The 20350-nt window shown below is 41.6% G+C and overlaps 1 protein-coding gene across 1 annotated transcript in view; it reads left to right on the top strand.

Annotated features, from left to right (window-relative positions):
- GALNT17 (polypeptide N-acetylgalactosaminyltransferase 17) overlaps positions 1-20350 on the top strand; it is a 278406-nt gene that overhangs the window by 78971 nt on the left and 179085 nt on the right. The window contains exon 3 of the mRNA XM_065418385.1: positions 11660-11826. Within this exon, the coding sequence (XP_065274457.1) occupies positions 11660-11826 (167 nt within the window). The remainder of the gene's footprint in view (positions 1-11659; positions 11827-20350) is intronic.

Below are 20350 nucleotides of genomic sequence, written 5' to 3'. Positions count from 1 at the left end.
GGTTTAATTTATGGAATTACATGTGTATCTATAGTTTAGGGAGAATTCTGCTTAGATTTGAAGACAGCAAACAATAAAGATGCCGCAGTTCATACATGTGCAACAGTGTATTACAAGGGGGGAAAAGTGAGAACTGGATTAGAGAACATAAAACAAGCATGGTCACACATACAGACATATGCACCTGCATGCAATAAAAGCCCAGTCAACAGGTTAAAAGAAGATTTTAGCATGATTTATAACATGTATTATATTTCAGCTATTGTGCTTTGCAGTCTGATCATGACAAAAGCATTCTGCCCAATCAACTCCGCATTGGCCGTTGATATGTAAGAGCTCATCTCCCATGGCTTCACAGCTGTATCAATAAAACATACATGTCAGTGCAATCAAATTATGTCTATACTGAAAAGGGTCTCCTAATAATGAAGGGCCCAAAACAAAATAACCGATCCAAACATCTTTGAACTCTGAGGAAGTTTTAATCCAGATTCCCAACTACTGTATCTGGTTTGGACACTTCTATATCTTGTGTCCCGGTGGTTGAATACTGTCTGAGCTGAAAATCTCCTATATTCAGTAAACTCTTACTAGCCTCATTGATGTATGTGTATAGGATGTATTTGGTATGCATCAGATATATACCCAACTATTCATTGTCTATCCAAATAACAAATATAAATCTGTACAGTCACTGATTCAACTGAGAAGAAAACTTGCCTCTACTATGGCTGGTTAGTCCCTCAGTTACAATGGCAACAAATGTGCCTGTTTTGTAGTTTTTAAAATGTGTGGGATTTACATAAATGCCTACTCAAGTTAGGCACCTGGGGCCAGATGTTTTAAGGTATTTATATGCCTGAAGATATCAATAGGTGCCTAGTGGGGCACTTAAAGTGGTACTTAACTCAGGTGCTTTTAAAATCCCTGCCAACAGCTCCAACTAACTATTGAAATCTGTACAACCATGCAATTCTCAGTTCTCTAGCAGTGTGGGGCCAAATTCATCAGTCTAAACATCCCTGGGAAGTAGGATAGTGTTATCCCCATTTGACACTTACACTAAGGGCATGTCTACACTACCCGCCGGATCGGCGAGTAGTGATCGATCTATCAGGGATTGATTTATCGCGTCTAGTGTAGACGCGACAAAATTGATCCCCGATCGCTTTGCCGTCGACTCCGGAACTCCCACCGCGGCGAGAGGCGGAAGCGGAATCGACAGGGGAGCGGGAGCGGTTGACTTGCTGCCATCCTCACAGCCAGGTAAATCGACCTAAGATACGCCGACTTCAGCTACGCTATTTGCGTAGCTGAAGTTGCGTATCTTAGGTCGACCCCCCAGCCCCGCTAGTGTAGACCTAGCCTGAGTAACTTCTCCAAGGTCATACAGCGAGGCACTAGCAGTTCCAGGAGTTCTAGCTCCCACTCCCTTTGCTCTAAAAGTGGGTAGCCTTACAATACCTCTCCCCTCCACCCCTATGCCTTGCCTTTTTCCTGGTGGGAAAAAATAACCAGCCAAATTCAACCCGTGAGTAACTTCATTAGGCTAGGGAAGCTATTCTGGATTTACACCTGTGTCACTGAGAGCAGACTCTGTCCCAATGGAGTTTTTGCAGGGATGAATGTTGCCTGTTATTTTTAGAACAGGAAAATCAGAGGAAGCATGTTGTCTGAGAATTTAGAGCAAGGGGATCAGGAGTCAGAACTCTTGAGATCTTGTTCTCACTCTGCCATTAATTAATGGTATGATTTTAGGGAAGTCACTAGACTGCTCCATCCCTCATTTTCCCCAAATGTAAAAGGGGATGAGGGAATACCTGTTACTAGTTAATTGATTAATTAACTAATAACTTACCTTAACTAATGTTTGAAGAGTGTTTGCAGATCCTTGGAAGGTCTGTAGAAGAACAAAGTATTATCATCACCAACCACAGCATTTCTATTTGCCAGCTGTCATCCCAAAGCAGGCTTACATAGGTAGCTTCTCATTAAACTGTGTGCTTTTGTGATGCAATATGGCAATTAGTTATGATGAGCGGATAGTGATGTATGAGGTGAGGTGCGAGAAATGGAAATATTTGTGTGGATCATGTCAAGACTGGCTTCCGTGGGTTGAGTCTGTTTTTTAAAGACCTTTTCGATTTCAGATTCCACCAGGCTGCAAATGGAAAGCTTGCCAAGTACTGCTCAGCAACACCACAGTGGTACAGACTCATCAGTTCGATGATAGCGCTTAAGTGAATTTATATGAAAACTTCTACAGACACCAGTAAAAGGCAAAAATTAATCTCACCAGTCCTAAAACCACCCTCTAAGCAGTCAGTAATGTGGATCCATTATTAGAGAAAAGAATTATCTATGAACACAGTTATTTCTTTTAAATTTATCATTTTTATAATACCTATCACAGCAATGGTATCATTCCTCACGCTATTCCAGTCCATGCAAACTTTATAGTCACCTACTTTATACATTTGTCCTTACCGCATACAGGATATGTTACAAAATTACATGCCTACTAGGATAAGAAGTTCTTATAATAATGGTATATACAAATAATTGCACTTTAAATTTGGCAGGCAAAGATTCCAGCAGTTGTATATTGATCTGCACAGCAAAGAGGCAATGAGCCGCTTTTCACTGAACTCCCACCAGTATCAAGTGCTAACCTAGAGTAAATGAACTGGGATTCTCAGGGATCATATTACATTTAAATGACATGATGAACATCTGATGTGCCCAACAGAGAATGTCAAAGCTTAGATTTGTTCAGTTGACACTTCCATAGATCTCAAAGCACTTTAATGTAAAAGTCTCAGAAAACCCCTTTATGGTTCAGTCAATATTCTTCCCACACTGATGGGATGCAAGACCTCCAATAAACTGAGCCAGGGAGTGTGTTCGACAGTTCAGTAGCAAAGCCAGGAACAGAATTTGGAAGTACTGGCTCCAAGACTTCAGTGTTGCAGCCCAGTCCTGCAAGCTGTTGAGCGTTCTCATCTTCCAGTTAAGTCAAACGGGAGCTGAGGGTGCTTAGCTCTCTATAGCATCAAGGCACATTTTTGTAAAGTACTGTACGTAGACCTTCATCAAGACCACTGGCTATATTAACTGCTTATTTTCAAAATAGCATGTCTGTGTTCAGCTATTTTCTGATAGAGCATTTTTCATCCTCCTTAAAAAAAATTCTCATCTGTAACCCCAGTCTGAGAATTGAAAGTTGAAAAAAGTTGTCTAGTGATTTTAGTCTGGACTCCTGGGTTCTATTCCTCCGTACCAGTGACCTGGGGGTTAACCACTTAATTTTTGTGCGCCACAGTTTAAAGGGCTAATAATGCTAACCTCAGATGGGGACTTGTGGAACTTAAATAATTAATGTCTTAATTAAAGGGGACGAAGGTTGCGGTTAAACTCTTGAGTGAGACTCTGGGCTTGTCGATACTCCGGGAGCTACAGCAGCACAGCTAAAGAGCTGTAGCTATCCTACTGTCGTGCCAGAGTGTAGACACTTCCTACAGCAATGGCGGAAGGTTTATCTCTGTCGTTGCAGGTAATCTAAGATAGAGTGACGGAAGCATTGTTCCATCAACCTTGCTGTATCTGCACTGGGGCTTAGGTTGGCATAGCTGTGGTGCGCAGGGGTGTGAATTTTTCACATCCCTGAGCAACATAGCTATGCCCATCTAAACTTTAACTGTAGACCTGTCCTCAGAAGATGTAAGTTCAATTCCCAGCTCTGCCACAGACTCCCTGTGTGACCATGGATAAGACATTTTGTCTGCGTGCCTCAGTTTCCCATGTGAAAAATAGGGAAAATAAATCTTCCCTACTTTATAGGGATGCTAGGAGGTGCTCTGATGTGCTGACGGGGGCCACCTAAGGACAGAGATTGCTGAATAGTGAAAGAGACTTTGGCAAAAGTGCATGTATAATTAATAATACATCTTTTTACATATAAAATGTTCTCTTCCTTCATGCATTTGTTCACGGTCAAATGTGAATCTATATTAAATTATGATAATTTCTGAGAGAATTCCACCATCAAATCTACAAAAGTTTTGCAGGGAGTTTTTTATTGCGCTTTACCTTACTCTTGCATTTTAACACCAGATGTCATTGAGAGACACAAGGAGAGGCATAAAAAAATTATGATCTTATGAACCGGAACTCTCTTTATGCCATTGGACCAAGTTTTATAGAAAACCTACAAAAGACACAGCCAAATAGTTCAGCACTTTCCCCAGTTTATGGATGTTCTCAAAGACAAGAAGTAACAAATCATTTACTCCAATAATCAAAAGAACATTTGCCCAATTAAATATTCAAACCTCCCACAAGAAAGGAATGTGAGATATTATCTTTTATTGGACCATCTTCTGTTGGTGAGAGAGAGACAAGCTTTCAAGCTTACACAGCTGAAGAAGGCCTCTGTGTTGGCTGGAAAGCTTGTCTCTCTCACCAACAGAAGTTGGTCCAATAAAAGATATTACCTCAGTCTCTCTAAATCCGGGGGCCGACATGGCTACAACAAAACTGCATCCAAGAAAGGAATGTCAGTAAAGGATATGCTCTGGATAAGCATGTTAGGATGATTTATTTTGTATGGTGGCCAGCAAAGAAATTATTAATAACTAGATTTCGATGGCCAGCTGGGTGCTAAGCATTTTAGAAAATCGGGCCTCTTGGCTTAGATGCTGAAATGGGTGAGGAGTGCTTTGAAAATCTGGACCCCAGCGACATAGTCCACTAAGAGAAATTGAAGACAGTCCGATGGGGGATGAGTGGTGTGCGACTGGCCAGCCAGGCTTTGACCCTCCTAAGGATTGCACTGTGTCTGTGGAAAATCTTTCCATCTGCTTGGTGCTGATGAAGCAGCACAAGGAAAAGGAGGACAACAAGGGTCAAGCTTTACCAAGGAGGGACCCTTTTTTGTAAATAGCCTTTCTCCTCTAAGGAGATCTAATGGCTAAAGCTGCATGCTTTTCTATTTCCTGCTCTGAGAATGACTTGCTATCTCTTGGGCAAGTCACTTAGCCTTACTGTGCCTCAATTTCCTCCTCTGTAAAATGGAGGTAATAATTCGTGCTTCATTGAGGCTTAAAGTTGCACAGTCTTGTTAGATCCTCAGAATGAATATTCTAATTTGCCCAAAGTACCAGTACTCTCAGTAATTAGTATTAGGTAGCAATTATTCTAAGTCATTTTAGCTAGAGATGTGGTAGACTCTTCATCACTTGAAGTCTTTAAATCAAGACTGGATGTCTTTCTAGAAGAGGTGCTTTAGCTCAGCCAGAAGTTAAGGGCTTGATGCAAAAATTATTGGGTGAGGTACTGTGGCTTCTGGTATGCAGAAACTTAGACTAGATGATCATAATGGGCCCTTCTGGTCTTAAAATCTATGTATATATTATTAGTAACTCTGAAGAACCTCCAAAGACTCATTGTTCTGGTAAGAAACCAAATGTTTTATGGTTATTGAAACCGTTCAAATTTCTGGACTGCAGTATTAGGCTGGAAATATGCAAAAACAGGTTTTATCATGATATTTCCTCTTTCTGATTAGGTCCAGAATTACCATGAGAAGATCCTTTGTCAAAGGTATTATAGTACTTTCACTGCTGGTCCCACAAGAAATGCCATATAGATACATAAACTATAATTAGAGAGAGGCTCATTCCCGAATTAGACCCAAAATCAAAGATCTGGACACTCCTATAAACGTTAAATTCCAGATCTGGGGTTTGGGTCCTGATTTCACTAACAAACTGAACCAGTGTCCCAAATCCAACTCCCAATGACCTTGGGAGCATTTCAGATCTGGATCAGAATTTTGTGGCTTTGTCTGGAAATCAGCCACTTTGAACCATGTCCGGGGATTGTGTTTCCTGTATTAATATAGTGGTCTAAAACAGTGGTTCTCAATCAGGGACCCCCTGGGGGCCGCAAGCAGATTTCAAGGGGTCCACTGAGCAGGACCAGCATTAGACTCGCCAGGGCCCAGGGCGATTGCCCTGTTTGCTATCCCCTAATGCCGGACCTGGCTTTTATATGCAGAAAAACAGTTGTTGCACAGGTGGGCCATGGAGTTTTTATAGCGTGTTGCAGGGGGAGGGATGAGAAAGAGAAAGGTTGAGAGCCCCTGGTGTAAAAGATCATTTTGATAGCTTGAGCATTGTTGAAATGTTGCAGTATTGTTGAGGTTCCCCCCCAGGCACTGTTCATTCTGCTATTGGTGAGCTTCTGAAAGGACACTGGCCATTGAAGACTCATTCTTCTCAATTAATGAGAGGCACAACAGATCTTTCACATAACCCGTTTCTCTGTTTTTGAAAGGGGCTGAATTTTCTTATAACAATATAGTTATATCTGCTAAGATGACAATAAGTGCATCTCGTGCTTCAGGGCATAGTCATGTTCCAAGTTGGCAGGGAATTCTTCTCTCACCCTATCCATTACAGACATTCCAACTTCCTCTCATTATCCGCCAGTAACGGCCACAGGTCACGGCAGTACTCAGGTTCTGACAGGCTGATGAGCTTACAGGGTATAGCGGATCCTTTGCTCCTACACTAATATCTCAAAAGGTGCAAGAAATATTTCCAAGAGTGGAGCTGTCAACCTCCCAAACCACAGCGTGTAACTATACTGAGCCACATGGTCTGCATAAATAAAGCATGGAGTTCAGATCAGTCCCTTTTTACTGCAAGTGCTAAGAAAAAAAATAAAACTGCCTCGGACGTAATGTACCCCTCATTATTTCTGCTGCTTTAAACAAGTTCTCCATTGGCCCCTCTAATTATGGCTGAGCTGAAGCACTGTGGGTTTTTTTTTTTTTTTTTTAATTTTTTATTTCCTTCAGCCCCATGAGAGAACAAAAGCACCAGGTGTTTTCTTGAATGAACACATGACTATTTGTCAACACGTCAGTCTGTCAATAACAAACCATCGCCGTGTACCCTAGAGGAGTTGAAGAACAATTGCACGTGGCTGCAGGCCGAGTGCTACACTTGAACCAGCTGCTCTTTGTGCCAACAAGAGAAGGCAGAACACTGAAAGAAGACTGATGCTTAAGTTTGTTTTAGTTGCTTGGAGATTGTTTGTTTGTTTTTGAATTGCTACTTTGCCTCCTATCGTGGCTGCAGCCATGGCCACATGAGAGCACTGTATTTATGGAAAGACCTTGCCTCCTGCCAGATTGCCTTATGAGGATTTCACTATTATGCACATTAACGATCCTGGTATCTGTTGTCCCCGTCTCTATCCATTTGTCCTCCATAATCGGGGCAGATGGAATATGACAGGAGTGGTGCAGGGTGAATGTAAATGAACAGTGGGCGAACCTTAAATCACTTGGTTTGGATGTTTCTCTGAGAAGTCACAAACCGAGCGGGTTATACCACCAGAATAGCCTGCCTTGAGGAAGAACAGTGCAGAGGTATGCACAATTTAAAATGAAGCATTATCTCCATATCTCTGTATCCACTTACACGGTTTATTGTGTCTTGGAGGACACAGGAGCAATTTTTTAAATCAGAAAATTGCTTTAGTTCAGTTTGATATTTTGAGGATCAGTTCTTGTTTTAGCCCATTGTTGATGCATTGTAGAAAGAAATGCTTCCCAAAAAGCTGTTTTAGCATCTGTTTCTGTTAGATGATTTTATGTTCCCTTTGGAGAGGCTGCATCAGCTAGGGTGAAGGCAGTTGTTACAATGGAAAAACATAGATTTATTTTCATATGAGGTACTTGTTCTACTAAAGAAGGTTCACATATAAGCCATCTGGCAATTGTCTTGCTGTGGAAATCTTTCTGATTTCCTCCCTCCCATTTCAGAGCATATACAATGCCTGTTGTGGCCTAAGAAACATCTAGCAAAATTAAAAATAAAGTAATTGATCCCAAGAGTCAAAGAACTTTAAACTGTATGTCATAGAGATTGTTACATTCTTTCTTTGTTTTATCTGCACAGGATTCATTTGATAAATAAATACTAATTATATTGTAGTTAACATTAATGGGTGTTCTACGTCTAATCTCTCGCAGATGATGTTGAGAATGACCCTTTGCATGGGCTGGTGCCCTTTTCTTTTTCTTCTTTACCTTTTCCTTTCCCCATTTATTTTAAGGAAAGCAGGAGGGTTTGGGGAAGTTACCTAAAGGAGTTAAATAATCACTTGATGTATTCTCTGTGGGTATATATGTATAAAACGTTTCAGTACATGGAAATGATTGGCTAGATCTTCAGCCCCGCTTAACATACCAGCAGTTCCCATTATGACACTTCAGGACAGATTTTTGAGAGAGCTCAGCATCCAGTGTGCTCCCATCATGCTGAGCGCTTTTTAAAATCCGGCCCATAAAAATGCAGCATTATGGTTCCCGGTAGGGGCTAGGGAATGGAGACTTGTTAACTGAACTTTTTCTGAAACTCAGTGGTTTAGTTTGCTTTGGGTTGTTTTGCACAATGGTTCAGGTCAGGTTTCATTTTATCCCAATGGGCTCACTTAGCCCTAGTAGTAAGTGGTCCCGCATAGTTCACAAGGGCAGACTTCATGTCCCAGGCTCTCTCGTTTTGGGCCCTATGGTGATAGAATCCTCCTAACAGGATTCATAAGGAAGAAGAAGATAACCCTTATTTAGAGGGTTACCGAAAGGCAGGTGAGAGGGGATTAATTACCTGAATGTCCAGAGCTCCCAGCCATTGGGAGGCTCCGAAGGCTTGAGTACTCTTGTTCATGAGAGAGACCTTATTATTAGGCCTGTCAAGCGATTAAAAAAAATTAATCGCGATTAAAAAAGACAGATGCATTAAAGATTCATATGTCCCTTCATGCTTCAACCACCATTACAGAGGAAATACGTCCATGCTGATGACAGGTTCTGCTCGATAATGATCCAAAGCAGTGCGGACTGACGCATGTTCATTTTCATTATCTGAGTCAGATGCCACCAGCAGAAGGTTGATTTTCTTTTTTGGTGGTTCGGGTTCTGTAGTTTCTGCATCGGAGTCAGGGCCGGCTCTAGGATTTTTGCCGCCCCAAGCAAAAACAATTTTGGCCGCCCCCCCCCATTTTTTAATTACCCCACGCCCGGCCCTGCCTCAACTCCGCCCCTTCCCCAAATCCCCAGCCCTGCCTCCTCCCCCCAGGCTCTCAAGCCTAGGAAGGAGGGAGGGAGGGAAGGAGGGACGGGGAGAAGCGGCGCCCGCGCCGCGGTCTCTCGGAGTCTCCCCCTCCCTCCCAGGCTCTCAAGCCTGGGAGGGGGGGGGAGCAGCGGCGCGCGAATCAGCTGTTTCGCTCGCCACGGCCGCTCGGGATCTCCCCCTCCCTCCCAGGTTTGAGAGCCTGGGAGGGAGGGGGAGACTCCGAGTGACCGCGGCGCTCCCCCTCGGGATCTCCCCCTCCCTCCCAGGTTTGAGAAGCGGCAGCAGCAGCGGAGGTGAGCTAGGGCGGCCGGGGCACATTTTTAGGGGCGGCATTCTGGCACCGGCCATGCCGCCCCTAAAAATGTGCCGCCCCAAGCACCAGCTTGTTTTGCTGGTGCCTAGAGCCGGCCCTGATCGGAGTGTTGCTCTTTTAAGACTTCTGAAAGTATGCTCCACACCTTGTCCCTCTCATATTTTGGACAGCACTTAAGGTTTTTAAACTTTGGATCGAGTGCTATAGCTATCTTTAGAAATCTCACATTTGTACCTTATTTGCGTTTTGTCAAATCTGCTGTGAAAGTGTTCTTAAAATGAACATGTGCTGGGTCATCATCGGAGACTGCTATAACATGAAATATACATGTCAGAATGTGGGTAAAACAGAGTAGAAGACATACAATTCTCTCCCAAGGAGTTGTCACAAATTTAATTAATGCATTATTTTTTTAACGAGCGTCATCAGCATGGAAGCATGTCCTCTGGAATGGTGGCTGAAGCATGAAGAGGCATAGGAATCTTTAGCGCATCTGGCACTTAAATATCTTGCAACGCCAGCTACAACAGTGCCATGCGAACACCTGTTCTCACTTTCCGGTGACATTGTAAATAAGGAGTGGGCAGCATTTTCCCATAAATGTAAACTAACTTGTTTCTCTTCACGATTGGCTGAACGAGAAGTAGGGCTGAGTGGACTTGTAGGCTCTGAGGTTTTACATTCTGTTGTTTTTGAGTGCAGATATGTAACAAAAAATCTACATTTGTAAGTTGCACTTTCACAGTAAAGAGATTGCACTACAGTACTTGTATGAGGTGAATTGAAAAATACTATTTCTTTTGTTTATCATTTTTAGAGTGCAAATATTTGTAATAAATAATATAAAGTGAGCACTGTACACTTTCTATTATCTGATGTAATTGAAATCAATATATTTGAAAATGTAGAAAAAATCCAAATATAGTTAATAAATTTCAATTGGTATTCTGTTGTTCAACAGTGCAATTAAAACTGCAATTAATAGCAATTAATTTTTTTAATTTGATTAATTTGTTTAATTAATCACATGAGTTAACTGCGATTAATTGACAGCCCTACTTACTATATATCGCCTTGGTACTCAGTAATGGACTTGTATATGGTCACCTGTTTGCATCCTGTGATGAATGTATTAAGATTGCATAGGATCAAAGGCAGCATTAATTTAATATCTGCTGTGTCTCACTGGGACACTATATCCTGCCTTTGCAGGGGAACAGATTTAATTATCTGAAAGATCTCTTCCATTTCTGACTACTTTAATCCTGTTCATCATGCTCCTGTTCACAAACTCAGGTGTAGCTGTTCATGTAACATAAACCTGCGAGTTGTCAGTAAAGAACTTGGCTGCAGAGTGAAAACCTCCCGGCTCCAGCACAGAGAAAAGTAGCTAAATAAATGTTTAGCCATAAAAGTAAAGCTCAATTTGAGCAATTAATGCTGAAACACTGCGAGGTACTTATGGAACTGCATAAAAACTCACGTACAGATGTGAAGTGCAGAGACGCCAGTTCAAGTTGACACTCGAGTAGAATGTTCCCAAGGAAGAGAAAATGCATAAGAAAGCCAGCAAAGAGCATTGCAAACATTTGCTAAAGCTGTTTGACCATAGATCACTAAATTCCTTTCCTTCTGGCAAATCCCAAAAACCAAATAGAAAGAAACACACTAGTGCAGCTTAAGAAAGGCAAATTTCTGAGCATCCATTCATCTTAAAACTAAATCAGAATGGAGGCTTTACTTTGAATTATAAAGTCAGAGGCTTTTGCCATGTTGAAAGAACATTTGAAAAATCAATATACAAAAAAAGAAGTCTGTCTCTCTGTAATTCTGTCTGTCTCTCTCATCCCTGGTTTACCCAACTGTAGTTAACTCTACCTCTTAGTTAGCCGTATTCCCTGAGGTTCCTTAGAGGGAAATTTTCCCCAGTTGCGCTGGCTATATTTGGAGACAGGAGACTAGACTAGATGGACCACGGGTCTGATCCAGTGTGGCAATTTCTATGTTCCTAAAGCACAAGGGCCTGTGCCTGAAATGTAGAGCAGAGGTGGTACGTGGGGTCTGCAAGAATAGGCAACTTTACACAGTCGTAAAGCTTGATAAATTGCCCTTTACGATATTTTGCATGTGTGCTCAGCTTCTAACACTGCAGCGTGCATCCTGTTAACCCAATTTCCTTTTGTGTCTTTTCATGCTACAGGTGCAAAGAGCTGAAATATGCAAAGGATCTGCCCCAGATTTCCATTATTTTCATCTTTGTGAATGAAGCGTTGTCAGTGATCCTGCGGTCAGTGCACAGCGCTGTTAATCACACGCCAGCCCACCTCCTGAAAGAGATTATCCTTGTGGACGACAATAGCGATGAAGGTAAGGTAGGCTGAGCTCTTTAAGAAACATGGAGCACTTGATCCCCAAAAGGTCCAGTAGGACATTTGTTTTTTCCCCTTGGGGAGTAAAACCTCATAAAGAGGTTCAATGTGATAGGAGGACAGTGGCTTTGTGATGTGAAGAGCTGCATGCGTTGGAAGATCAGGTGCTGTTCAGCATACAGTTCTTCCCACCCCTCGGTCAGCGTCCATTCCATCAGCTGCAGTGGTATAAGCGGAACCAAAATCAAACCTCAAATTAGACTTCTAAATAAATTTGCAAGCAATCTGTCTTTCAGGAGAATAAAAGGAACTATCTCCGTGTGTTGGAAGGAGGCTAAAGAGCATTAATTAATTATTATTAGTACGTGGGCACTGTCAAACGCATAGTAAGAGGCAGTCCCTGCCCCCAAAAGCTTAAGCTCAGATGCTCAAAAGTACATGGGAGCCTAACACCCATTGATTTCAATGAGAATTAGGCTCCGAAATACCTTTGAGGATCTGAGCCTTACAGTCTAAATGTGGTAGTATGATCTTATGCATTGAACACCGGCCTGGGACTCAGGAGACTGGGGTTCTACTCCTGGCTCTGCCACTGGCCTTGTGAATGACCTTGGGAAAGCCATGTCCCCTCCCTGTGCCTCAGTTTTCCCATCAGTGAATTGGGGATAATGATACCGACCTCCATTTGTAAAGCACTTGGGGACTTATGGATGAAAAGCACTGCATAAGAGCTAGGTGTTGTTGTTAATAGTAATAATAATAAATACACAGGCAAAGGGTAGAAGAGGAAACAGAGAGGAAGTGATCTGCCTGAGATTATGCAGCAGATCAGAGAACAGAGCCTAGGTTTCCTTGTGTCCCATCCATGGGACCAATCTGTTCTCAATTTCTCTTGATACACTTTCTCTTCTTGCCTTTGAGATTCTGAGTCTATCTGGATTTTGAGTTTTTATGGGGGTTCTATGCTGCTATTTTCAAAGTCCAAATTATTCCTCCACCCTGATTCTAATTATACAAATTATAAAAATAGAAAACAATCAGCGTTCAATTTTTAAACATTTATTGTTTTTTTTTAAAACCTTAATGAATACCAACAAAGGGTTAAATCATCAGTATCTGTTGCATAGGCTGAAATAATACAAATAATTATGGGCTCTACATCCTGTGATACATTACAACTGGAAGTGAAGAACCAGGGGGATGATAGCTGATTTTTCGTTCCAAAGAAGGCTGAAAGGTTGCATTTAAGATGTGACAAGATAAAACTGGAATAAAGCAAGCATCTCAAGCCTGTAAAAATAGGCACTACAGTAATAAGCACCACAGAAAACTGATGAATTATAATAATTGCTTGGGGGAGGGGAACTATGGTCAGAACCTCAGCTGATGGAAATCAACATAGCTTCATTGAAGTCAACAAAAATCATTGGTGATTTACACAAGCTGGGCATTTCTCTCCTCATCTGACCAGTAAAGAAAGGTGAAGGTGATTTGTGTTTGCAGTCTTTGGTATATCCTCTGTTTTACAGGGGGAAAAAATTCTTTGAAAATCTCAAAATGAAATCCTGCACATACCCCACTAAGTTACACTGCATTGACTGGATAGAGAGTGAAGTATGGCTTAAAGGAGAACCCATGTGTATTAATTATTTATCTTCAATAGTCCCTGCCTTGTGCAAAGAAATATGCATCTAAACAGTCTCTGTCAGCCACTCAGTATGCAGCACTGAAGCTAATATTGTAACAAATGCTATTGGTAAGCTCTGGAGACACTTATGAAAGGAGTAGGACAACGAAATGAATCCTTTTAAAAACCGTTGCTCCCTTGAATAGCAGAGACCGCAGCTGGCAATGAGAATAGAAAATTAATAACTCTCATTCTTTATCTGCTGCTGAGATTAAAAGGCACCATCTTCACTGGCATCTGCTCTGAGGAAGACTGTGCTAGCTCAGGCAGTGCTTTCTGTGGGCAGGTCAGAGGGTGGATAGAAACCTGAGTGTTGTTCAATATGTGGGGGGAATGGTGGGGGGAGGCACAGACTGAGCTTGGTTAACTTTAGTGCCCCTAAGAGCTTTAGAAAGTGTTGGCTTGTTTCACTGTACATTTTTGCTGCTTTGTCAAAGCACTCCGATTTACATCAGAGCCCTTTGCAGCATCCCTCAGCCGGCGTCACAACGGTAAACCAGATAACCTTGACTCTGCCTTCCTGCAAGATGCCAAAATGATAATAAATTATACAAAGCAACGTACATACCAGAGCTCCACAAACCACGCTATTGATACATACCCAAGAAGCCTCAGAGATAGAAAATAGTTACTCATAGTAAGAACAACATCTTAGGGTTCACTCTTCTAATATTACAAACAAATGGATTTAATAAAATGAGTAAGGTTCTGACAGGGAAATAATTCCACATTCTAAACTACAGGTTATAGTGAATAATGATTAATTCTCAGGAATCCTAGGAGTAAACAGAGGTCAGAGTTAAAGTTTTCAGGGTATGACTTTGTGGTTGAGTATGGCTGGTTTGTTGTTGATGCTTATGAATGGGCAGACTGTATTTCTGAGGCGCTGTGTGAGAAGACGACTTGTAGGTATGCGGCTTTAATCGCTGACCTAGAGATCTTGGATGCCAAACTTCAGATACCTGAAAAGAACCTGATTTTCACAGGGCAGATGCTCTGAACTTCCTGAAAATCAGGACCCTTTCAGGTATACCCAGCTGGGCACTCAAAAACTGAGGAATCTAAAATCACTAGTGGCCTTTGAAAAGTTAGGGTTCTTCTTTCTGGTTTTCATATTTTGGAGGTGTATGTGTGTCTCTGTATAAAATACAAAAAACCCTGCATAATTACATTAAAATGGAGTTGAGGTTGAGACTATATCTCAGTAATTTAAGAGTAAAAGACCTTACAGGGATGTTTTAATTATCCCAAAATCAAGAATAACAACACCCAGGAAACTGAGAATTAAGATTACATTTAAAAGAAATCCCAACATGAAAAGGTAAGAAACACACAGTTCAGGCACTCAAGCATCCTTAACTCTGCCTTATAGGTACACCATCCAATGGTTTGATGTTTGTGGTTCCAGATTAGAATAAACTGATTTTTAAAGACACATTAGATTTTTCTTCCTCCTTGCATCACTACACGGTGATATATACAATAAACATCGCAAACATAAAATTATACAAATGTATTACAGAGATGTATTGAATGTAACATTTCTTAATGGGTAGACCTGAATTGTAAACATAGACAGAAACTCAAATGTACTGCAACAAAATGTTACTCCCCTAAAGGCAAATGCTGAGAGAGTTTCAGTTTTGAAACTTTTCCCCATTGAAAGTCATACTATACTTTTATGTAAAGACTTGTTTTGTACTTGCCTTTGGTTTTTTGTTGCGCTGGTTTATAATTGCAAAGACGCTACACCGCTTGTGTTTCTGAGTGATAACACATTTCCTAGGTCGCTGGAGGCATACAGAATATGCCCCTGAGACAATATGCTATCTCACAGTCACACAACTTGTCTGAGACTGTTGCTTAAGCATCGCCTGCCTTTCTGCGGTCTCTCTGTAAGTGTTTTTAATCTGGAATAATATCTCTTTGAAAAGAAAACCTCAGACTATAAAAGAAAACTCCAAGATAAAAGGCTACTTAAAATACCTAGGTACATTCAGTGATCCATGTGACTGGTTGTAATTTACTTCAGCATAACAATATTCGCTGTGACTGGATATATCATTATCTTGCTCCTCAGCTCATTTCAGCAATAACAATGCTTCCTATGTGTTCTCTTGGGAGCTCACTGTTTTACAGGTTTGGAAGAAGAATGCATTAAAAAGGGGAAGGTTTTAATAGACTTACATGAAGGTAAGAGCCTTCTAAGTCTTGTTAGGTATCAAAGTTGCCTTAGCCAACACAAATCCCAAGGTACCTCAGATCTTCTAATTAACAAGTTGTTTAATTACAGCTAGTATTATGCTGGCTAGATTGTGGCCAGGTTAGAATTGTGCAGACCTGACCAATGTATATAGGGGCATGACAAACCGTTTGGTTTGTATCCCTCTGGGTTTTGGTGTGTGTTGGGGTCTATTGAACCCACGGCGTGGTGCATAATGCAGCCTAAGTCACCACATTTTGCACAGTTTTATCCATATGTTATAATTCACTTGCTGGCAGCTGCTTCCCTTCCCTTAGCTTCACCTAAAAGGTACACGACTAAATGTGGAAACTCAAAGTTTTGCCCATTTCCAAGTCTTGTTACAAAAGTTCCCCCCTCACTCTAGTTCAGCGATAGGCCAGCCTAATCAGTTAGGACAGACACTCTTCTGTCCACTGTGTCTACTGTTCCTCTGTGCTTCTTGCACATTACTTTGGCTGAAAATCAAACCAATATCCTCATATCCAAAATCTTCGGTGCTAGCAGATGAGCCAGAAGTAACCTTCTCAAATGCCTATGTAGCTGGCCAAGCCTTCAGTATTATCAATTCCAGTTGATAGTATAACTGATATCAGTTGGACGGTAACAGCTGGAGACCATGGGGTTGCCAAAAGCTTGGGTGGCACAATAAAATTGCCAGTGACAAACATAACCTGAATATTCAGCCAGACCATTTTTTTAACAGAGCAGCAGATATATTGGTTTCTAGGGCTTCTAGCTCCTGGGACTCATCTTCCACTAAAGATTAATTGAGACAGATAGGAATCAAGAGATCATTGAAATAGAGTCTACTGGCTTGTTTACCAGGAGTGTCCTTTACCTTTTACCTTGAAGTTGCTCATGAAATGTGAAATACCAAAAATTCACCTCCTCTTGTACTAATATTTATTACCTCCAACTTAAACGTGATTTTAAAAACATGTGGATGTGAGCTGAAAGAGAATCCATCCAGCCCTCTTCAAAGGAAAGAGGGGAATGGGCACCAATGTGGAGAATAAGGTTAGAATTGAGAAAGAATGGAGATGAATACTCTGAACTCCATCACAGTGTTGAATTTGTTTCAAACTACCCATCTGTAAGCCATGTAAGGTCCATGTGCTCAAATACCGTGGTGAGGAGCTAGATAGTTAGATAGCCCAGTAATTAGAAAAATGGATCTGGAACCAAGAAGCCTCAGTTCCAGGCCCCGCTCTGCTCCTGGCTCACTTTGTAACCTTGGGCAAGTCATTTTGCTTCTGTGATCCTCAGTTTACAAACAGAAAGAGTGAAATGGATATACAGGTCTGTCTCATCTTACGCGGGGATTCTGTTCCATGGTTAGCGTGTAAAGCGAAAACCGCGTATAGCCAAAACCCCATTGAGTTCAATGGCGGGCGAAATCGCCTGCACTACAGGTATAGTATTCAAATTGTTGTTTTTCTCTTTCTTTTTTCTTTTTTTTTTTTTGCCGACCGCGTAAAGTTGAAATCGCGCATGTTAAATGCGCGTACGATGCGACAGACCTGTAATGCTAAAGTGTCTCTTAGAGATGCTGTGAGACTTAGTGTTTTTGTGAAGCTCGTTTAAATCTTCTGGTCATCGGTGGTGATGTGGAAGAGCAAAATGTTATAACGAAGTGCACAACAAAACTGATCAGAACTGCAGTCAGTTCTCTGAACTGTGTGACGTTTTCTCCCCTACTCTAATTAGCAGAAAGCCTTGAAAATAGCGAAGCCCAGGGCAGGGTAACCAATTTATGTGAATGACAACTTCATAGGGGAGGCTTCCTTCTCCCCCCCCTTTGTTGAGGTCATCTAATTTCTGGCATGCTATTTCCGAACTCAAACTTATTACATAATGTGGCTCTGGGCTACGCTACAAAGATGCAATATTTTGGGATAAAGCAGCCCTTAATTTATATAACAGAGAATAAATTTGCTGCTACTGACCTAAATGCAATAGCCCTCTGGATTCAGAGCCTAAAGCTGCATGTTCTGACAATGCCGTGTTGGCAGGCATTGAGTTATTTTCCTTTTATGCTAATATCAGTCACTAAAATGATTGCTGAACACAACAAATGCAAGATAAAATTAGGAGTAATTTACCATGATTTAGATTAAGATTAGATGTGAGAGTGACTTCTGATTTACAGTCCAGCAGAGTTCATCTAGAAGGAATGGTGCAAAATCAACCTCTGCAGAAACTGAGCAGTGCAGGCTTCACAGATCCCGGCTGCAGTTGATCGCCAATGGGATGGACATGGCTGTGTATTTAAAAGCACGTGAGGGTCCCAAAATCTCAGATTCCTACCAGCCCCCACTCACCTGGAAATCTGGATCATTGGGTGAAACTGTGGCTCCAATGAAGGCCATGAGAGTTTTGGCATTGACTTCAGTGGGGCCAGATATTCACTCCTTACGCTTGTACCTAAGTTTTACAGGTAGGACCTATCTTTCTAATGAGACAAACCAGGGATGGGCTGAGTCGAAATCCAAAGTCCAACCCAGACCTGAGTTTTCCTCCTGGGGTCCCATCTCAATATGGACCATCAGTGTTAGCTGCAATACAGTTGGTATTTATTTACCAAATGAACCCTGCGCAGATAAAATAAAAAAAGAATGTAGCATTGCACACAGGTCTGTTCTTGCAGTTTTGCCAATCCAAGTTGTTTGCAGAAGCATCTTAGGTGCTTATCTGTACCAGACTAGAACTCTAAGCCACTTGAGGTTCACCCATCACTAAGAATATGTCTACTTTGCAGCTGGGGATGTGAATGGCAGCTCGAATACACGTACCTGCACTAGCTGGACTCTAGCGAGCTTGCTAAAAATAGAAGCGAGGCCGTGGTGACCTGGGCTTCAGCCCAGGTTGTACAAGCAAGTACATACTGTGCTGTAGCCTGTACGGCAACATTCTCACTTCTATTTTTAGCAAGCTAGCAAGCCTACAGCTAGCACAGGTATGTCTGCAAGAGCATATTAATACTCCTTCTCCCTCTGTCACTCTGGGGCACATTAAACTTTCACCTTCCTCCTACAACGCCCATTAGCGTTTTCCCCTTCCTTCAGCAGAGAAATTTAAACTCTAGTTTTGAATGTCTTGTCATTGTTTAATGCAGAGGTGCTGGAACTAAGGGTGCTGGGGGCGCTGCTGCACCCCCTGGCTTGAAGTAGTTTCCATTATATACAGGGTTTATAGTTTGGTTCAATGGCTCTCAGCTCCCACACTATGAAAATTGTTCCAACACCCCTGGTTTAATGTGGCCTATAAATCCATGATCATGCAACATTAATGGCTTACCTTTTGACAAAAATATGTCAGAAACTGATGCTATACATGTGGGGTTTTGTCTGTCAGAAAAACTCTGTCTCTCTGTCACCTTGAAGCCTCTCACAGAAGGGATGTCACCTCCATAAAATACTGGTTTCCTATGAGTGGCTCAGCATGAAACCGAAGTTGCCACAATTATATATGTTTGTGATGCAGATGCTTTGGGTTGCGAGGTTTTTTTCCCCCTTCTTCCCCATTTCAGCATAAAAGACAGAGACTCTACCTGAGGGAAACAGATATGTGAGGAGGAACAATGCCAGAAAGACAGTCTCACGAAAGCACTATTTTTATGTGCTTGGAAGAATGCGCATAAGGAGAGGGAATAGCTGATTCTATTTCCTTTGACTTCTCTAGCTAAGCATAATAGATGGGGTTTACTGTTTACTCCTCTGTTTTCCATTGCTATGTTTTCTTAAAGTAGTGACCTACTTTACTACTCATATCTCAGCAACTATTCTGACCTTGTGTATTGCATTAACAGTGATTTTTCTGAAAAGGGGGGAGGGGGGAAAATAGGTCGATAGGCCTCCCATAGGAATTCCTAGACATGCAGAGGCATTGGCCGTAAGGTAATATCATGGAGCCGTTGAGCCCTGCAGAAATAAGAGTCATTCTCCAGCAATTTGTTTTAACAATATGATGCTTGTGGTCTGTCTTGGTACATAATAAAACTTAGCTCTGATATCACATTTTTCATCAGTAGATCTCAAAGTGCTTTATAAAAGATGTAAGTATCATTTTACAGATTGGGAAACTGAGGCACAGAGCGGTGACGTGACTTGCTCAAGGATACCAAGCAGAGCTAGGAACAGAACCTGGATATCCTGAGTCCCAGTCACTCCTCTATCCACTGCATCACCCGGCCTCCCTCACATGGCATGTTTTGGTTGCTGTCAGAATTGCAAACTAATTTTGCACAATTCCCAGCACAATTTATGATTGGCCTATTTATGATTGGCACAAGGGAGGAGAAATACTAACAACCATATCAAAGACTATACCCAGTGTTGTGCATTTTATTTTAATTATTCTGCATTAGTTTATTTTGTGGACAAAACAGATAAACTACCCCATGTAAGGTTTCGTGGGAAAGGGCAGAATTTCTGATACAGTTCTGCATTCCTCTTATTCTGCAAAAAGGTAGAGCATTTTTTTAAAAACTAGAGAATTAAGTAGTATTCAATGGAATATACCTTGCAAATAAGGGTTTTAGGCCCCTAGCCTGAGTGTTTTGCATGTTATTAACTCAAAACCGAACCTTAT

Source organism: Emys orbicularis, chromosome 17 (assembly GCF_028017835.1).
Source record: "Emys orbicularis isolate rEmyOrb1 chromosome 17, rEmyOrb1.hap1, whole genome shotgun sequence".
In the NCBI taxonomy this organism is placed as follows: Eukaryota; Metazoa; Chordata; order Testudines; family Emydidae; genus Emys; species Emys orbicularis.
This window is presented reverse-complemented; position numbering and strand designations above follow the sequence as displayed.